This window comes from Solanum stenotomum, chromosome 8, assembly GCF_019186545.1.
Source record: "Solanum stenotomum isolate F172 chromosome 8, ASM1918654v1, whole genome shotgun sequence".
Lineage (NCBI taxonomy): Eukaryota > Viridiplantae > Streptophyta > Magnoliopsida > Solanales > Solanaceae > Solanum > Solanum stenotomum.
Window position 1 is genome coordinate 2,398,413 of NC_064289.1, and position 17,000 is coordinate 2,415,412.

At 30.4% G+C, this 17,000-nt stretch overlaps 3 protein-coding genes across 3 annotated transcripts; 1 reads left to right on the forward strand and 2 right to left on the reverse strand.

Annotated features, from left to right (window-relative positions):
• LOC125874559 (uncharacterized) lies at positions 1 to 1,281 on the reverse strand. The gene has a single exon (XM_049555460.1). The coding sequence runs from the start codon at positions 1,120 to 1,122 to the stop codon at positions 4 to 6; it is 1,119 nt and encodes a 372-aa protein (XP_049411417.1). The 5' UTR covers positions 1,123 to 1,281; the 3' UTR covers positions 1 to 3.
• A 9,357-nt stretch (positions 1,282 to 10,638) lies between these two features.
• LOC125875213 (cytochrome P450 86A1) lies at positions 10,639 to 12,770 on the reverse strand. The gene is made up of 2 exons (XM_049556313.1): positions 12,407 to 12,770; positions 10,639 to 12,045 (listed from the first exon to the last, which is right to left on the reverse strand). Exons 1-2 carry the CDS (start codon positions 12,703 to 12,705, stop codon positions 10,779 to 10,781), a joined length of 1,566 nt encoding a protein of 521 aa, XP_049412270.1. The 5' UTR covers positions 12,706 to 12,770; the 3' UTR covers positions 10,639 to 10,778.
• A 2,627-nt stretch (positions 12,771 to 15,397) lies between these two features.
• LOC125873162 (uncharacterized) lies at positions 15,398 to 16,065 on the forward strand. The gene has a single exon (XM_049554048.1). The coding sequence runs from the start codon at positions 15,540 to 15,542 to the stop codon at positions 15,852 to 15,854; it is 315 nt and encodes a 104-aa protein (XP_049410005.1). The 5' UTR covers positions 15,398 to 15,539; the 3' UTR covers positions 15,855 to 16,065.
• The last annotated feature ends 935 nt before the right edge of the window (positions 16,066 to 17,000 follow it).

Here is a 17,000-nt window from a genome sequence, read left to right on the forward strand (position 1 = left end):
TAATCATACAGTATACACTATAACAAAACAAGGTAGTACAGCCCTTGAATTAAATACCAGTAGTTCATCTTCTTCATCCAATCTCATCTGTGACCCGTTTTCCCTACCCACCAACGAATCAAACCCGGAATCCTCTTTATCCACATAATCCGGATCACACCCGACCCGACCGGCAATTACCCTACACACGAGCATCGCACGCTTCACGTTCATAAACCCGAATTCCTCCTCAATCTCCTCAGGTACCGACACGTGTCCCCTCCAGCTGGTAGGTTGCATGGAAATTCCGTCCATCTTATGTGAGAATCCACTTTTTATAATTCCACATACACTACAATACTGTTGAGTACATATGCTGGAATTACCATTTTGTCCTAGCTCACAAATGAAGGTACTACAGTGGAATCTCAATAGTTCATTGCCGTCAGCTATACACCTTTCGTCTCTCTTAACGACGGCGTTTCGGCTTGCTTTTAGCTTAACGCATTCTCTGTATTCTTCGAACCGGGATAGGTTCCGTTTGCTGTTGTGGATCTTAAGGATCCGATTGATAACCGGGTTCTTCGCTTTATCAACCCAACCCGTTTGGAAAATGATCCGAACTATATTGTTACCGGAATCCCCATCTGTGAGTTCCGAAATTGCATGTTTAATCGATTGGTGTTGTTCGAGATGAATGGGGCTTTGGAATACTTCTCCACATAAAGTACATGGGTATATATCGTTTCGTAAAGGGAAGAATAATTGATCGGAGGTGATTTCGGATTCGGGTATTGGAGAAACGGAGCGGTTAATTGGGTCATCTGATGAAATGGGTTTTTGAAGGGACCTTGTTGAAGAACAGGGAGATTGAATTGAAGGGTTATGGTGAGTTGGGGTGTTGATGATTTTTTGTTTATTGGATGAGAAAATACGTTTGATGTAAGACCATGAAGAGGAAATAGCGTTGGTGGTTGAGGATTTGAGACGAGTGGGCGGTGGTGGGGGTGAAGAATCGCGATTAGAAGAGAGTTTTCGCTTTTTTGAAGAGTGATTTTGGGATGAGATGAAGCAGCCGAGGTGAAGTAAGAGGAAGAGAAGAGAGAGGAAATTAGAGAAAATGGGACGAAAGAGAGTAGCCATGGTAAGTGATTACATTGAGAGGAAGATGAATATGATGATAGAAAGGGGAAAAAGAAGGTGTTAGGGAGATGGAAATGTGGAAGGGGATAAAGGTGAAGGGTTGGTGTTTGGTGGAAGGGTTACTTCATGGCATCTCTTTTCTGTTTGTTCTTTGTCTTGTTTTGTGGATTTAATAGTGAATTTATTTTATTATTATGAGGATAAATTAATTTTGTTTATGTTATTTTGGGTAAAGATATTGTACATTCAATCTAACCTGATGTTGTGACTAATTCACACTCTAAAAGCTAATTTCAATGTTTTATAAGGAGATTACTATCTTATTAATAATGATATTTCTTTAACAACCCATTTCACACCAATCTTTTTAGCCATTGATGTAATACTTTTTTTTTTCTTTTAATAGTATTCATAAAATATAAATTGCTCAAATTCATAAAAGAAAATTAATTTTACATCTCATAATCAGGATTATAACAAACGTCTCTTACGAATTTTTAACTTTTCAACTGATATAAAATTATGACAGAGAAGCACTTCTTATTAAAAATTTGTTCATTCATAACACTTGAAATCGAGACTTTTAGTTAAAAAAAATAAAATAATCATTCATTACATTATATTTTTGATGTGTACCGATGAGCCTAGAGTTATATGTTTAAAAATCGGTGCAAAAAATAGTTGTGTGAAGAGTATTGCAAATATTAACGAAGTTAATAAAAATATTTCACAAGAATATTGCAAATATTAAAGAAATTAATGAAAAGTGATTCGTAATGTTTTACCTAAGCACGTTAGAATGAAGACAATATTCATTGATACTACATTAGAATAAAGTTTAATATTATTCGACTTTTTAACTTTACATTATTAGTGCTTTTAACTGATTTTTACCATCCTATTTTTATTTTTATTTTTATTATTGCATAATATCTAAGTGCCTAGTTTATGTTTGCTATATAGATCGTTATTTGTAATTGATTTTTAATGCAATAAGTTACATCTTTACCGGAGCTAATATAATACATGAATTAAGTAAAGAATTGTGTCTTTGTTTAACAAATTGCATTGTCAATTTTCTGATTAGCTTTTAATCGTTTACTATGCCGAAATGCAAGGTGCAAGCAATTATAATTATTTTGTATATATGCTAACACCCTTGACAGACACTTCAAAACATGGCTGGTCCTCCATTCATCCAGAAGTTGCCAAGTGAAGAACACGATGAAATGTTGTCAAAATAAAATAATATATTCCATTCATGTGGACGATAAAATTCTCTCTGCTCTCAACAGAGAATCCCAACAATAAAAAATAATTGTTTTGCTCTTTGGTTTTACTATGTTATTATTATTATTATTATTAATTTTAGAAAAAGTAGTACTAGCTTATAGTTTTTGCATTTATTATTAATAATAAAAATGAATACCTGTGTAGATTCAATTATTAAATTTCATTTGTGTAAACCAAGACCTGTATCTATGTCGAAAATGGGCATGTCATGTGATTCAATAGCTCGTGGTCTTGTCCAACTTCAGTTCTTTGAGTAATGAGTACAACAACAATACTTACGATATTTTGTGATAATTATTAAGCAGTAATAATATTATATATGTATTTATACTGAATATTGTATATAAATGTTGCTTAAAACTTTTGTGACACTTGATATTTAATCCAATTTGCAGCTAAATATTTTTTTGACGATAATATTGTTGTCAAAAAAATCTATTGCAACAAAATATCTTTTTTGTTGTAGTGTGTAACAACATATTTGGTAAAGTCAATAAATAGGATCCGAAAAAAGGGATATATGTAGATTTTATCTTAGAGTAAAAAAATTATTTTTGATAAACGTTCGACGTTTCAAAAAGTACTTCTTCAATATTTTATATAATTTTTAAACATATTAGTAAAATCCTTTTGTGGTAAAAATAAAATTGTAGATGCAATATATTAGTATCTACTATTCTCAATAATTTTTTTTGTCTTATAAGGACAGTACACCAAGTAGAGTAACTCTCCAAATTACTTTCAATTCTTAGGGCATGTGAATCTACATTTCTTCGTAATTTTTCTTCAATATAATTCCTAAGGTTTGAATGTAGTTAAATTTAGTGGTAGGGTTTTGGACTTGTGATATAAATCATGATTCAAATTAGCATTTGGGTATTTGGGATTATAACGTTAAATATCACATCCTCTATAAATATGATTCGAGATTTTTAAATCATAATTTCAATTATGATTTTTAAAATGTAAAATTCAATTCACAAGTTTATATTGAAGAAAAAATTACATATCATTTTAAATTTTACAAAAACAAACTAAAAAGCTCAGTTTTAGTGTAAGGAGATTATTTATACCACGTGAAAGAATATTTTATATATATATATATATATATATATATATATATATATATATAAACTAATCACTAGTCGATCGGTTGACAATTAGATTATCTTTATAAATTATGTGTATTTCAAAATTTATAATCACAAATATTTATTTATTAAAGGAACATATAGAGATATACGATTTATCAATCCAACGCTTTCAAATATTTTGATATCTTGTTTATAACTATAATTTGCTCATTTGATAAGACTATGTAAGAATTAGAGGAAGTTTGATAATTTTCACAAGTTATGTTTAATGACTAACAAAATTTACAACTTAAAAATTCAAATTGCATATCCAAATAAAACTATAACTTCAAATCAATCTGATTTCAAACAATATCTCGTGTCAAAACAGATTAATTCGACCAAATTCGTATGTAATATTCTTTATACATTGCTTTTGTGATTCGTGATAAAATCATTAAAATGAGAACAGTAGGGTACAATTAATAAATTAACTAATGGTGCAAGTGGATTATAAATCTTCAAAGAACAATTGCTCTCTTTACATTTATAGAGGGGCCAATTTGATTTTCTCTTTGTCCGATAAAAGATATGAAGGCCCTAATTGTCCCCTTCCATTCATCAATTTAATGCTTCCAACTCTAATTATTACTATGTCGTCTTCAAATATTTATCGTATTTATCATCTATATACTTTTCAAATAAAGGGTGAATGACTATTTTATTTTTATTTATAGTATAAGATATAAAAAAAAATCATTGTATTTTTTTTATTTATGTATAATAAGGGTGTTTATAATCTTTAAGACGATTACGACTAGAGATACAATAAAAAAGAAGAAGATAATTTTAATTTAAACTCTAAAATGATAATTATTTTAAATAACGATGACAAGTATTTTAAAATGGGAAAAGTAATTTCTCTCTCTCTTTATTCCCTTCACTTTTTTATGCATCTTCTTCCCCTTTCTAAGAACTAGCTAGTTGGTTGTACTTAAAAACATACTTATTATATTATAAAGTTTTAAAAATATATAAGTTGGTTGTACTAAATACTGTTGTTAATTCCGATTAAAGGGGTGAAAGATCACGAGGAATTTGCCACATCAAAGTGAGGGTATTGGATCTCTAGTCTTGCAAAATTGTAAAAAGTGTCTTCTTTAGTTTTACTAGGTAAATGGCCTTTTATTTACGTCAACTTAAATAAAAATGCAAGCTGGTTTCTTTCTATTTAATCAAAATGAGAGACTTTTAATAGCATAGTTGATTAACTATTTAAATTTTTATCTTTTTATATATATATATATATATATATATATATATATATATATATATATATATATATTATCAAAATGATTGTGGACATATAATATCCGTATAGATGTAAAGTAATACCTACCTATTAGAATTAATTATCAGTTATTGTGCACTTCAAATTAACTCGAACACCACTAGTAATGTTGCCTTTTGGTTAATTTCAGAGCTGATTAAATAGTAAAGAAATTAATTTTGAGCTCAAACCAAAAATTAGCTCACGAGGAGAAAACGATAAAAGAGCATACAAGTTTATGATATTGACATTACAATATAAGATGGGGGGCAAGAAATCAATGTATATGGCACGTCTCAAGATATACTACATTTTTATCTCAATTATAAACTTTATGATATTGACATTACAAGTTTCACAATTTCAAAGTGACAATTCATTTTCATTAACCTTGTATCAATGGTCCTGCTAATTTATTTATTTTTGCATATTTATGATCTCAAAATTATTTTATGACGAGTTGGCAGCCTCTAATAATATTCAAACTGTAGTACCTCTAGGCCCAACTTATTAAAAATCATGTAATTTACTAGCTATAACTAGAGTCATAAAACCCTCAAAAATTGAAGTATACATTATATTCACGTGAAAGCTTAAACTCATGTATAATTTCACACATTACGTGTAAATAAAATACTCAAAGCAAGAATTTCACAAAAAAAAGTTTAAAATATAAAGAAGTCAAAGGAGTTAAATACCTACTATCTATACATTAAAAAAGTTAAATTTAATCATGTAGCAATAATATAATTTTCATAATATAATTTTCCGTCAAATGATATTAGATTATTAGTGAACCCGTTCAGTCCTACCTGGCTTCACACACCAGTCAATAAGGCAGTACTACACTTCAATTAACTTAAATTCAAGTGGTCAGTTTCCACAAATTGAAAAATGAGTTTTAAAGCTTTTACCTATTCAATTAAATATATACTACCAACCTACTTAAACTTGGCTGGGGAGAAAGAAACTAATTTTTAAAATGACACAATAATGAGGAATTTATAACATATACTTCTCTTAGAAAGTCTGATGTAATAACTTCAAAATTAGAATAACTTGCCATAATTAATTTTATTAATAACAACATGAAAAAAAATACCGAAAAATAATATAACAGCATGCTATATATATTTAATTAAATTCTGTTTATAGTGTAAACTTTCTTTTAATAATCAATATATATAACGTAATTAGAAAAAATATGAAAAGAACCTTACTTGATCCATGACGAATTTTAGTTTATTTTTTTAAAAAAATAAACACTGTAACAGTTAAAATTGACAATTAATTTCCAAATAATTGGGAGGTCAACATCAAAAATCAAAATTTTGACTAACTAAATCAATGAAAAGATAAAAGCCTGCGGCCACGAACTTTGACCTTAATTGTTTTAAAAATATTTAATAATAATCTAAAAAATTATTTTTTCTTATTCAACATTAATGTGATAATCGGTAATTTATATAAAAATATTAATAATAATTTGATATAAATTACAATATTTAAATGCCATTCTCATTTTTTAAGAATTTAAATATATAAATTCACATAAAATAGAACCGAAGTACACCTTTCTTTCAATTTAAATGTGTTAGTTTGACGGCTTACAAATTTAAAACATAAAATATCATTTTTTTAATTTTGTGATCTCAAATTAAAGATGTGTGGTTCTTTAAATCTTTCCGTCTTAAATTGATTATATAAAATGGACTTAAAAAAAAACTTATTAAATATAAAAATTAATAGTATTAAAATATTTTTTAAGAAAAGTATAGTAGGTACTAAAGAGTACCTATCAATAGTGACCTTATACTGGCACATCAACAGATTATTAATTTATATCCAAAGTTTGTTGTACTTTTTTCTTCACTATATTTTTTGGTACATGTTTTAGTTCATAATTTGGCACCATATAATTCACAATAAGCTACCGACAATTGACAAATATTTAAATGAATAAATGTTACACCTAGGAAGTGCTCCCTTTCTATTTCTATTATTTTTGTGTTGGTGGACTACAATCTACATAGCTTTTTGAAGTAGGGTCATAAAAAAAAACAATTATGGATGAATATCATATTTTTAGGGGCCTACGTTAATACTTATATGTGTAAAAGAAAATAGTGTGGGTAGTATCTTGATTACTGTCCCTCTATGCTTGCTCTACTATCATACAATATAATTCTCTCATGCTGTTATAAAATGATTATCAATCAAGATTATCGTGGGATGATTAGAATTATATTTATGATTTTTTAATCAGATGTATCATGCTTAAAGTTTTGAATATGATTCTTTTTTTGGAAATGTCGTTCTAAAAAATGCATGGATTCAAATTAATCGGGCTTCAATGTCGATATCGAAGTTCGATTGAAAAATAAACAAATAAAGAGAGAAGTACGGAAAACACCCCTAAATTAGGTATGAATTATTAGTTTCATTTCTGAATTATTGACTGCCTTAAAAACACTCATTTACTTGACTAACTAAACTTAAATACACCCAATTTTTACAAGAATTTGAGACCACTTGCAATGTCATGTGGCAGATTGGAGGTATATCTAAGTTTAGTTATATAGAAATGTGACAAACAAGGATATATTCCATGAATTAAGATATTTCAAGTGAATATTTTATCAAATTTATATGTGATAAGTTAGTTATTATTCTTATCTCAAATACCTAACGAAAATTTTGAGAACTATAATAGATGGTCATGATGGAACGACTGAGTTAGTATTGACCCCACGTGTGCTAATATATGAATAATTTTGTCTACTACTTCTATCTACGACCCAAAGACCAGAAGCACTAGCTAATAATTTATACTCCTGTCGACCCCATCTTTTGATTTCCACTTAGCCATTGAGTAGTTCACACCTCAATGTTGTTGTTTTTTTACCAAAAAATAAAATAAATATTCTATTTGGTATTCGAAACTACTTATTTGATTAATTAAAATTTATATCAAGTAGGTTTATTGAGCTAAAACAATTAAGATTTTTTTTTTAATATAATGTGATATTATTCAATTTATATCAAGACTCTATAAGTTTTTTCAAAGGCCTCACAACTATTCATTAGAGTATCTCTATACTATACTTACCCGGCTCACAAAAAATCAAAGGCTATACATTGCGCCTTGTGCCATCACTTCACCGTGTTTATATTGTCTTGTTGAATTATTGACACATTTACTAGTTATTGCACTAAAGCATCGCAAATATTTAGTTCAGATTTAAATCCGTACGTTTTTTTAAATATATATATATATATATATATAAAATAGCATAAATATACTAAAAGCATCATCATTGAGAAGTTTTTCATTCCTAATGTTGTGAGAATGGAACTTGTTCACACAGCCAACAAAATATTTCCACTAATAGTTTTTCAATCCTATTGTTCAAATCTAAATAATTATTTTTTATTTGTAATGAAGAAATTTTAATCATAACGCTGAAAAAAAAAATCATAACGCTGCGGCTCGACGAAAAATCTTTATAATTAATAAGTCATGAAAACAATAGACTAAGAAAAAGTATAGTAACAGCTCATATGTTAGAATCAATTTCAAGGCATTATTGGGTCGTTAAAACTCTAATTAAAAAGATAGGTAGGGCTCCACGCACAAATTAAAGTTGGTCATAAATTATCAAATTTTGCTAGGTGATTAATTAAGATAGATACTACAAGCACTATAAAAAAGAGCAGGTCCACCTGACTCCCAATTTAAGCCCATCTGATTAGTGGAAAGATAAGTCAAAAGCACAAACACTATTGATGATAAACACTTCAATTAATTAATCTATTGAAATTTTAATCACTATAAAGTGTTTCCCCTTCACTAATCTTTTATTTCTGAACCCCCCCACCCCCACACTCCCACCCTAAAATTGGTGAGTTGGGCATTTCATGAATGATACTGGAATTGGCCCAGGCCCAAGACCACAAACAGGCTCATTACTAGTGGGTCGGGCCAGTACAGGTTGATCAAGTTTTTTTTTTAGAAACTTTCACAAATAGCCACTATAATAAACTTAATTATGCCCCATAGATATAGTTTGCATATTAACATGTTAGACCTGCAGTTTAAGCTGCCTCGTTTGTATAATTTGCGGATTTATATGATTCGCAGGTTTGTATAATTCGCGAGTACATTTGAGTAATTCGGTTATTTTTGTATAAATTTGAAATAACGAATTTATACAATTACAAACATCAGAAGTGTAAACAGTTATACAAATTATATTATACAAATTCTGACTTATACAAAAGTTTTACAAAATTCGAATTATACAAACGTGCGAATTATACAAAATCAAAAAGCTGAGCCTCGTAATTATAGCTCAAAGTAGGTCGCGAATTGTAATTAAGGCAAACTATAGCTATGCTAAGTAATTAACTAGTATATGTTTGCTTATACGCGTAATTTTCCTTTTTTTTTTGTGGGATATGTACACAAATCTCATAGGGTTAACAAGTAATTACATAAATCCCTACATTTTTCCAAATTACAAAAATCTCTTAAATTTGGTGGAATCCGGATACATCCCAAAATGTCTCGATACATCATGTCACGATTTTGAATACATCCATCAACGTCCCGATACATCGTGTCTCAGTTTTGAATATATCACTACGTCCCGATACATCACGTAAAGTGATGTATCCGACCGATACATCTCGTAAAGTGATGTATCCGAGAATAGGAGAGAGTAGGAATTTTTGTAATTTTTTCAATTGGTTGGAAATTTTGGAGAATATGATTAAATAAGTTGTATATTTAAATAATTTTTCCTTTTTTTTTTTCTGGATGATGCATACTTCGTAGAGAGTCTAATATACTACGGATTAAAATTTTGCAAGTTATTACAAATGTTAGATGACGATAGTTTAATATTTTATTTAAGGTTGAGTGATACATGAACAAACATGATTCGTACTATAATTTTTGTTTTAAAGAAATGCATGTAAGGTGATGATTTATAGTTACAGATAGGTGGGAATATTGGACATATACTTAGAAAAAGTAGAAAGAAAGTTATTGACACTGTGTTGATTAACCAGGACTCATCACAATATTTAAACTGTTTTTGTCCTTGATTCACCAACCAAAGAAAGGAAGATACAAATTAATTGACATATTTTGTACATGTGTAAAGTTTCTACTTGATCAAACCTTTGAACTTTTATACACCGTCCATAGAGCCAACAAAAAAATTATATTATACGTGTTACAATCAGTCTAAGTCTAAGCCCAAGGTCCAGATCTATATGGATGTCATACAAATAACTATTGGGCTAATAATAGAACTAGAAGGCCTTAATAAATGTTGATTTGAGATTCAGACTCGACCCTCAATTAGAAAGAATAGTTTATGTGTATCATGATCATACTTAGGCAAAAACTTTATCTCGCATCCTGCTTTCTCTTGGTCTAGTTCCTCATCTCCTTCTTCCGTCAATCCTAGTTCTAACTTACAACATTTTTGCATTTTTCATTTGTGCTTTTACCTTTAAAGTCACTGCATTTACTTTCTGAAATTATAATTAAACTTTAGCCTTATTAATGTAGTTGAGAAACCAGTTATATTGTCATTATTGAATTTGAGTTCACTACAATACATCTAGTCATTTAAAAGATAATTACAAATTTGCATATCATAAGTTGTACTTTTCTAACTATATATGTATACTACTAATTAATTAATACCCAATATTTGCTTTAATAAAACAAGCTAAAATTTTATTTGAACATAAGGAAACATATACAGTATAAGGACTTTCAGCATCGTATAGTAGTATCCCTCCAAGTATACGTAAATAAATTTTTCTTAAAACTCAAGTAACCAAACAAATCAATAACAAACACATTGAAAATTACAACAAAGCAAATACAATTACAATTACCAATAATTCCATTATACCATTTTAATTCCCATATTGCCCTTTCTTCATGCAGACATAGCAATCTTTGGAACTGCAAGATCAAGTTCACGTGGATCCAAGTAAACTTTAAGTCCATTTTTCATGAACAAAGTCAACGACATTTTCTGTTCAACTTTATGACCGGGAACCGGTAATAGCCGGTAACGAAGCAAAATAGCAGCAGCCACAGATTTCATTTGGAGGTAAGCCAAATCCTTGCCTAAACAAGTTCTCGGTCCACCATTAAATGCAACAAATTTATACCCATCTTTTGGCGGTTCGAACCGGTCTCCACCGGTCGAGAGCCATCTCTCCGGTTTAAACTCCATGCAATCCTCACCCCAAACCGTTTTCATTCTCCCGACCGAGTAAATTGAATAAGTTACTGTTGAACCGGCTGGGACCCACGTGCCATCTGGCAAAACATCATCAGAAACGACATATTTGAAATCTTCAGGGACTGAAGGGTATAAACGTAAAGTTTCGGCTAAAGCCGCTTTGAGATAAATCAATTTATCAGCTTCATCAAAATTCAGCGGCTCTTCAGTCCATTTTTCATGATCTACGCCGCGGCTTTCCTTTAAAACGTTCGATATTTCTTCAATTATCTTATTTTCCACGTGGCTATCGTTCATTACGTTCCAAAAGAACCAGCTCATAGCGACAGATGATGTGTCACGTCCTGCTAGGACAAAGTTCAAAGCGATGCGCTTAAGTACATCACTAGGAAATGAATTACCGTTTATGTCCTTTTTCTTCATAAAACGTGACAATAAATCATCTGATGGACTTTCCTTACGCGAATCCAAAGCCTCGGAGATGTAATTTTCAACAACTTTGAGACTTTTTTGTAACCTTTTTTCAGCTCCAATGCCTAGAATTTTTTTCAACCTCCAAAGAAAGTAAGGGTATAATAGTCTTTGCATGGTGGCTTCAGTGGCTGAATCAAAAGCTATAGCAAATGGATTTTCAGGCATTTTTGGTGAAAGGGTTTCAGGGTCTTTACCAAAAGTAAGTCCACAAATATTATCAAAAGTTAAACGGAGCAATAAATCTTGCAACTCGACCGGGTTTTTTTCCTTTGCGGCTTTATCCAAAATTACCCACAAACGAGTTCTGATGGTCCGGTTTACCCACCGGTTCATTGCTTGTCGTAGTGTCCGGGTTGTGAACTCAAGAGCAGCCGTTTTTCTTTGCATGAGCCACGTGTCACCATCACTGTTGAATATGCCTTGACCCAATAGGTCATCGAATGCATTTTGCCAAGTTGGACCTTTAGGGTAGTTATCGAACCTGATATAGCATATTATTAGCTGATGCAGACATCACGATTATCAATAAATAAAAAATGTACTAGTGAAATATATAAGAGCATAACAATAGCTACATTTATATGAAGATATTTTGCTATATGACTCATTGTCCTCTTTTGCTTTACAATGTTTTGTAAAAGACCTTCAAGGGACAAAAATGTCATTGACTTGCCAATTTAAATATTTTCTCATGCATATATAATACTCTACAACTTTAATATTCCCTACGCTTACATCCTATTATACTATATGTTCAAGCGATTAATTGATATTATACCTATAGTTACATAATTTATATGATCATGACACGTTTAAAATCATAAGTTTACATAATATCAAACCTGGTTCGAAGAATATGCTCGATGTTTTTTGGGTGACATGTGACAGTATAAAACCCTTGTTTCCAAGCTAGAAATGGTATGCAAATAGTACACGTTTGATATGTTGCGGATACACCAGTAGACCTTAGGTTTTGAGAAATCCAGTCATGAAATCTCCTTCTATTCAAGAAAGTATAAGGGAGGCTACCAACTAATGGCCACACTTTTGGACCACTTAACCTTTGTGCTAGGAGATAAAACCAAAGAAAATATACAGTAATTGCAGCTATTATTCCAGAATAAACTAGTATAGGATCCATTTTGAAAAATTGTTTCTCTTTTTTTTTTTTTTGGTTTAAGTGAAGTAGAGAAGAAAAGAGAATGAATGTGTTTTATGGAAGAGGGGAGAGTAAGGTTTATATATATATATATTTGTAGAATGAATTAAAGGAAAGGTTTAGGAGAGAGTTGTTGAGAATTTTTATAACTTATGAAAGAAATTAAAGAATGAAGGTCCTTATTCGGTTGATAGGAATTAATGTAATGAATTTTGTTAATTTTCTTACGATAACTTTACTGACTTTGCTTTGCTTTAGCTTCATATAATTTGTACACGTCTCATGAATTCACTTATGCGTTAATTTTTTTTAAAACTTAGGTCATGTACTTTATACAAATTTAAACTTGTTTAATAAGTTATTTGTTTGTTCAATATCTATCGGGTGTTTTTTCGTATTCTAGACATAATTCATAATATATACTATGAATTTGAAAATAATATCATTTGTTCAGGATTAGGATATAATTTGTTTTCTTTAGGTCATAATTAAGTAATTAAAGTCCTTGATACAAATAAATATTTACATCTTATTCTTTCTTCTTAGATTAACTATGTAAATTGTTATCTAAGAAGAGAAAAATGGAAGATAATGTATGTTTTCCTCGACCAAACATAATAAAAAAAAATTTAAAAAAAAAACAAAAAATATTAAGTTTCACATGAGCAGAAGAAGTGGGGAGTGGTTGGGAATCGGTTTAGCTGTGTTGAGAAATACATCTTTTCTCCAAAATCGGGAAAACTATTCTAAAAGGTTTAGTTTCTGCATGCAGTAGATTAGAAAGATTAAATTAGAAGCTTTAAAAAACAACCTACTTAAATTGATTTTGTTAAAATTTAACCCTTTTAGAGGTCGGTTTGTAGAGATAAATAATAGTTTTTGCTTTCGATATACTGTTACCAATAGGTACATAACTCAAAACATCTAATTAAATATGACGTCGTTCCACGGTACTAATTAAGGTTTTGGCACATGGGGAAGTCTTCCCAAGCAAGAAATAGAGACACACAAAATACAACCTTTTACCTCCAACTTTTCCTGCTTTTAGCTCTTTTTAAAGAAAATCTATGTGATTTACAACAACCTTGACTTTTGTAGTATTATAAAGGCATTAGCTGCAACTTACGACATTAGAATGTCATTAAGCAAATGATCACCATATACTTAAACATGTTAGAATACATTATTTCCATAACTAATTAATCCTGTTATTACATCAAAATTTAATTGGAGGTATAAGAAACTTCTAATTAATACTGCAAAGGAAATACAGTTCATGCCAGATTGTTTCATAGTGTATAAAACTTCTTTGACAATATATGTGTACACTCTAAGTTATATACTTCTTTGATTTTTTTTACCATGTGTCCAATATTTGTATTAGACTATTTCTAGGGGCAATGCTCCAACAAACATATTTTCCATTTCCAAAAATTCGAATATGAGACCTCGTGGAAGGAACTGAACTATCTAATTAAACTCTAATTTATATTGGTGGTTTCAGCAGGCTTAAGCTGGCCTGGACTGAAAATTCAGGTCCAGTTCAACACCGCAGTTTATTTACAGCCCAATGAAAGAGTCCAATTAAGTAGTTATCCAATGACATTATATTTAGCTCTATATTTATATTTGAGTAAATTTCCCGAGTATGCACAATCAGTGGTGGATCTATGAAGGGCTGTGGGGGTGCCACGACACCCTCGAACTTCGACGGAAACTCTATATATACATAGGTATATATATATAATATTTATATAAATATAAAGCGTGCCACCCACAGAACAAAATTGGCTTGTGGTGCCACGGTAGGAGGACAACTTTAGAAGGTTGATGTTGCGGGTTCGAATCCCATTTGACACCCACAAACTCTAAATCCTGGATCCGCTACTGTGCACAATTAGACATTTAAATCTGTATAAAATTGAACAAATAAATGTACACGTCATATGTTAAGAGCCGTCTCTCCAGTTTGTCAACACATCACTAATTAAGCTATTAGTAATTCGGAATCGGTTTAGCTTTGTTGAGAAATAAGGCTTTGCTCCAAATCCTTGAAAAACGATTCTATAAGAATTGGAAGGCTTGAATTTATGAAGCCCAATAAAAGAGTTATTAGATATTTGTCAAGAAATGTATCATTTTCTTTTAAAGATATACTAAAAAGAAAAATGTGTATGGAGAAGGATAGAATAGCCGAAAGAAAAAGAATCATAACTACAACTTCTTATTTTTTTTGTCCCAATTTAAATGACACTTTTTATTAGTTTGTTTAAAAAACAAAACACATTTTTATATTAGTAGAATTTAAAATACACATTTTATCTTAATGATTTATAGTAACACAAATACTTATGACTTATTTTAAACCACAAATTTCATTTTTTTTTTATCAAATCAAATACTAATATTACATGAATTAAAAAAAAACGAAAGGAGTATATTTTTCTAGTTTTGGAATATAATTGGCTCTACCTACATGTCCACTATGATCACAAAAAATCACAAGTGGTGCAACAAGTTGCCACGTGTCAATTCCTCCATCACATGGCAAGATGACCTCTCAATCTTTTTCCTATTTCCACCTAAGGAAATAAATTACAAATTAAATAGACGAAAAAAATATAAGTTGAATTTAAAATATAAAAAAATGGCAGAAGTAGAAGGGATAATAAACTTGTGGAGAACTAGCGCTACATCATACGGCTCATATTCATCCTACCAGAAATCAGAAAAACTATATTATCCACATTGGAAAAATCGATTATTGCTTCTACACAGAACCAGAAAATTGAAAAAAGCCCCAATTTTGAAATTCAATGGCGTCGTTGAACTTGTTCGTCACTCCGATAGCAGCCGTAACCACACAACAACAGAGAAGAAGAGTATACACCGCTGCTACGGCATCGAAGAGCTCCGGCGGAAGCACTGAGGAGAAATCGCTTTTGGATTTTATACTTGGTGCATTACAGAAGCGAGACCAGCTATTGGAGACAGATCCACTGCTGAATAAAGTAGAGGATAAGAGTGTAAGCACCACCACTACAGGCCGGAAGAACTCTGTTGCTGTTCCTCCTAAGAAGGATGGCGGCGGATTTGGCGGATTTGGTGGCCTTTTTAATAAGAAAGAATGATTCTACTATGTGAGTCTGCTTAATTTTTTTTCACAAAAATTCTGCTTCCTTGTATGAAATTTATAATTTACTTCGCTCTGTAATCTATTCATACTATTCGAATTGAACAATTCATGAGCTACTTGCTTGCTCTGCAATATTGGTTATTTGGTGATGGTAGCTGCATTTGTATACTATAACATACTTTTAATACACATTTCCTCCCAATAAATTAAGCATCATATCTGTTGTTCTGAACATGTGAGTTCGCACCTCTTCAATCCAGATTGTTGGCTATAAATTGTAAGCTACAAATAAATATGGTGTCTGATGATATTTTATTGAAATTTGAGGAATTAATGTATATCTATTTTATTTTGGGAGAAAGTAATGCATAACCTCAGGTACACTGAGTGAGTGAATGAATTAAATTCCTTAAAAACACAGTAAAGTAAAATCTCACTAACTTAATACTCGGTTAATTAATAACCTCTCTAAGATAATATTTTTCTCTATTTCGATTTGGGCCAATGGAAAAAATCACCAATTTTGATAAGATAATAAGATAATGTATTTTCAGAAGATCCCTATATAAATATATGGTCCCGTTAATGTTATAAATTAATAATACTTTAAAAGTACAAATATATCTGAGAAACTTAGTGAAATATGATTCTATTGTGTTATGTTTTTTTTTAAAATTTAAATCTAGTTGAAACTCATCTCTAACTTTTCTTATTGCATCCAAAAATTTCGGTTTTGTCTTTTCAAACTGCACCATAAAATTGTGAAGACTTTTAAATACGATAACTGTTTCCTTACACGTAGCTGGTTCCAAATGTATTGTATCATCTTCAACTTTATCATCAACATCTTTTTTCAATGGTATCCATAATTTCTTTTAAGCTTTGGACCTCTAAACATGTATAATTTTCACCCATCCAATAGGTATTAAAGCTGTAATATAGTGGAGAAAATGATCAAAATGGTCCTTAATGTATGGGCTTTGATTCCATTTGGTCCTTAATGTATGGACTTGATGGAAATGGTCCTTTATGTATCATAAATTGTGATCAATTTGGTCCTTAACCCTAAAATTTTAATGGCAGCGATTATTTAAAAAAAAAAAAAAACTAAAATTGCTACACGTGGAGCGATTTCCCATTA

Coding starts and splice junctions, on each gene's coding strand:
- LOC125874559 (XM_049555460.1), bottom strand. CDS start 1,122: ATGGCTACTCTCTTTCGTCCCATTTTCTCTAATTTCCTCTCTCTTCTC.
- LOC125875213 (XM_049556313.1), bottom strand. CDS start 12,705: ATGGATCCTATACTAGTTTATTCTGGAATAATAGCTGCAATTACTGTA. Junction 12,046..12,406: donor GAGCATATTCTTCGAACCAG/GTTTGATATTAT, acceptor ATGCTATATCAG/GTTCGATAACTACCCTAAAG.
- LOC125873162 (XM_049554048.1), top strand. CDS start 15,540: ATGGCGTCGTTGAACTTGTTCGTCACTCCGATAGCAGCCGTAACCACA.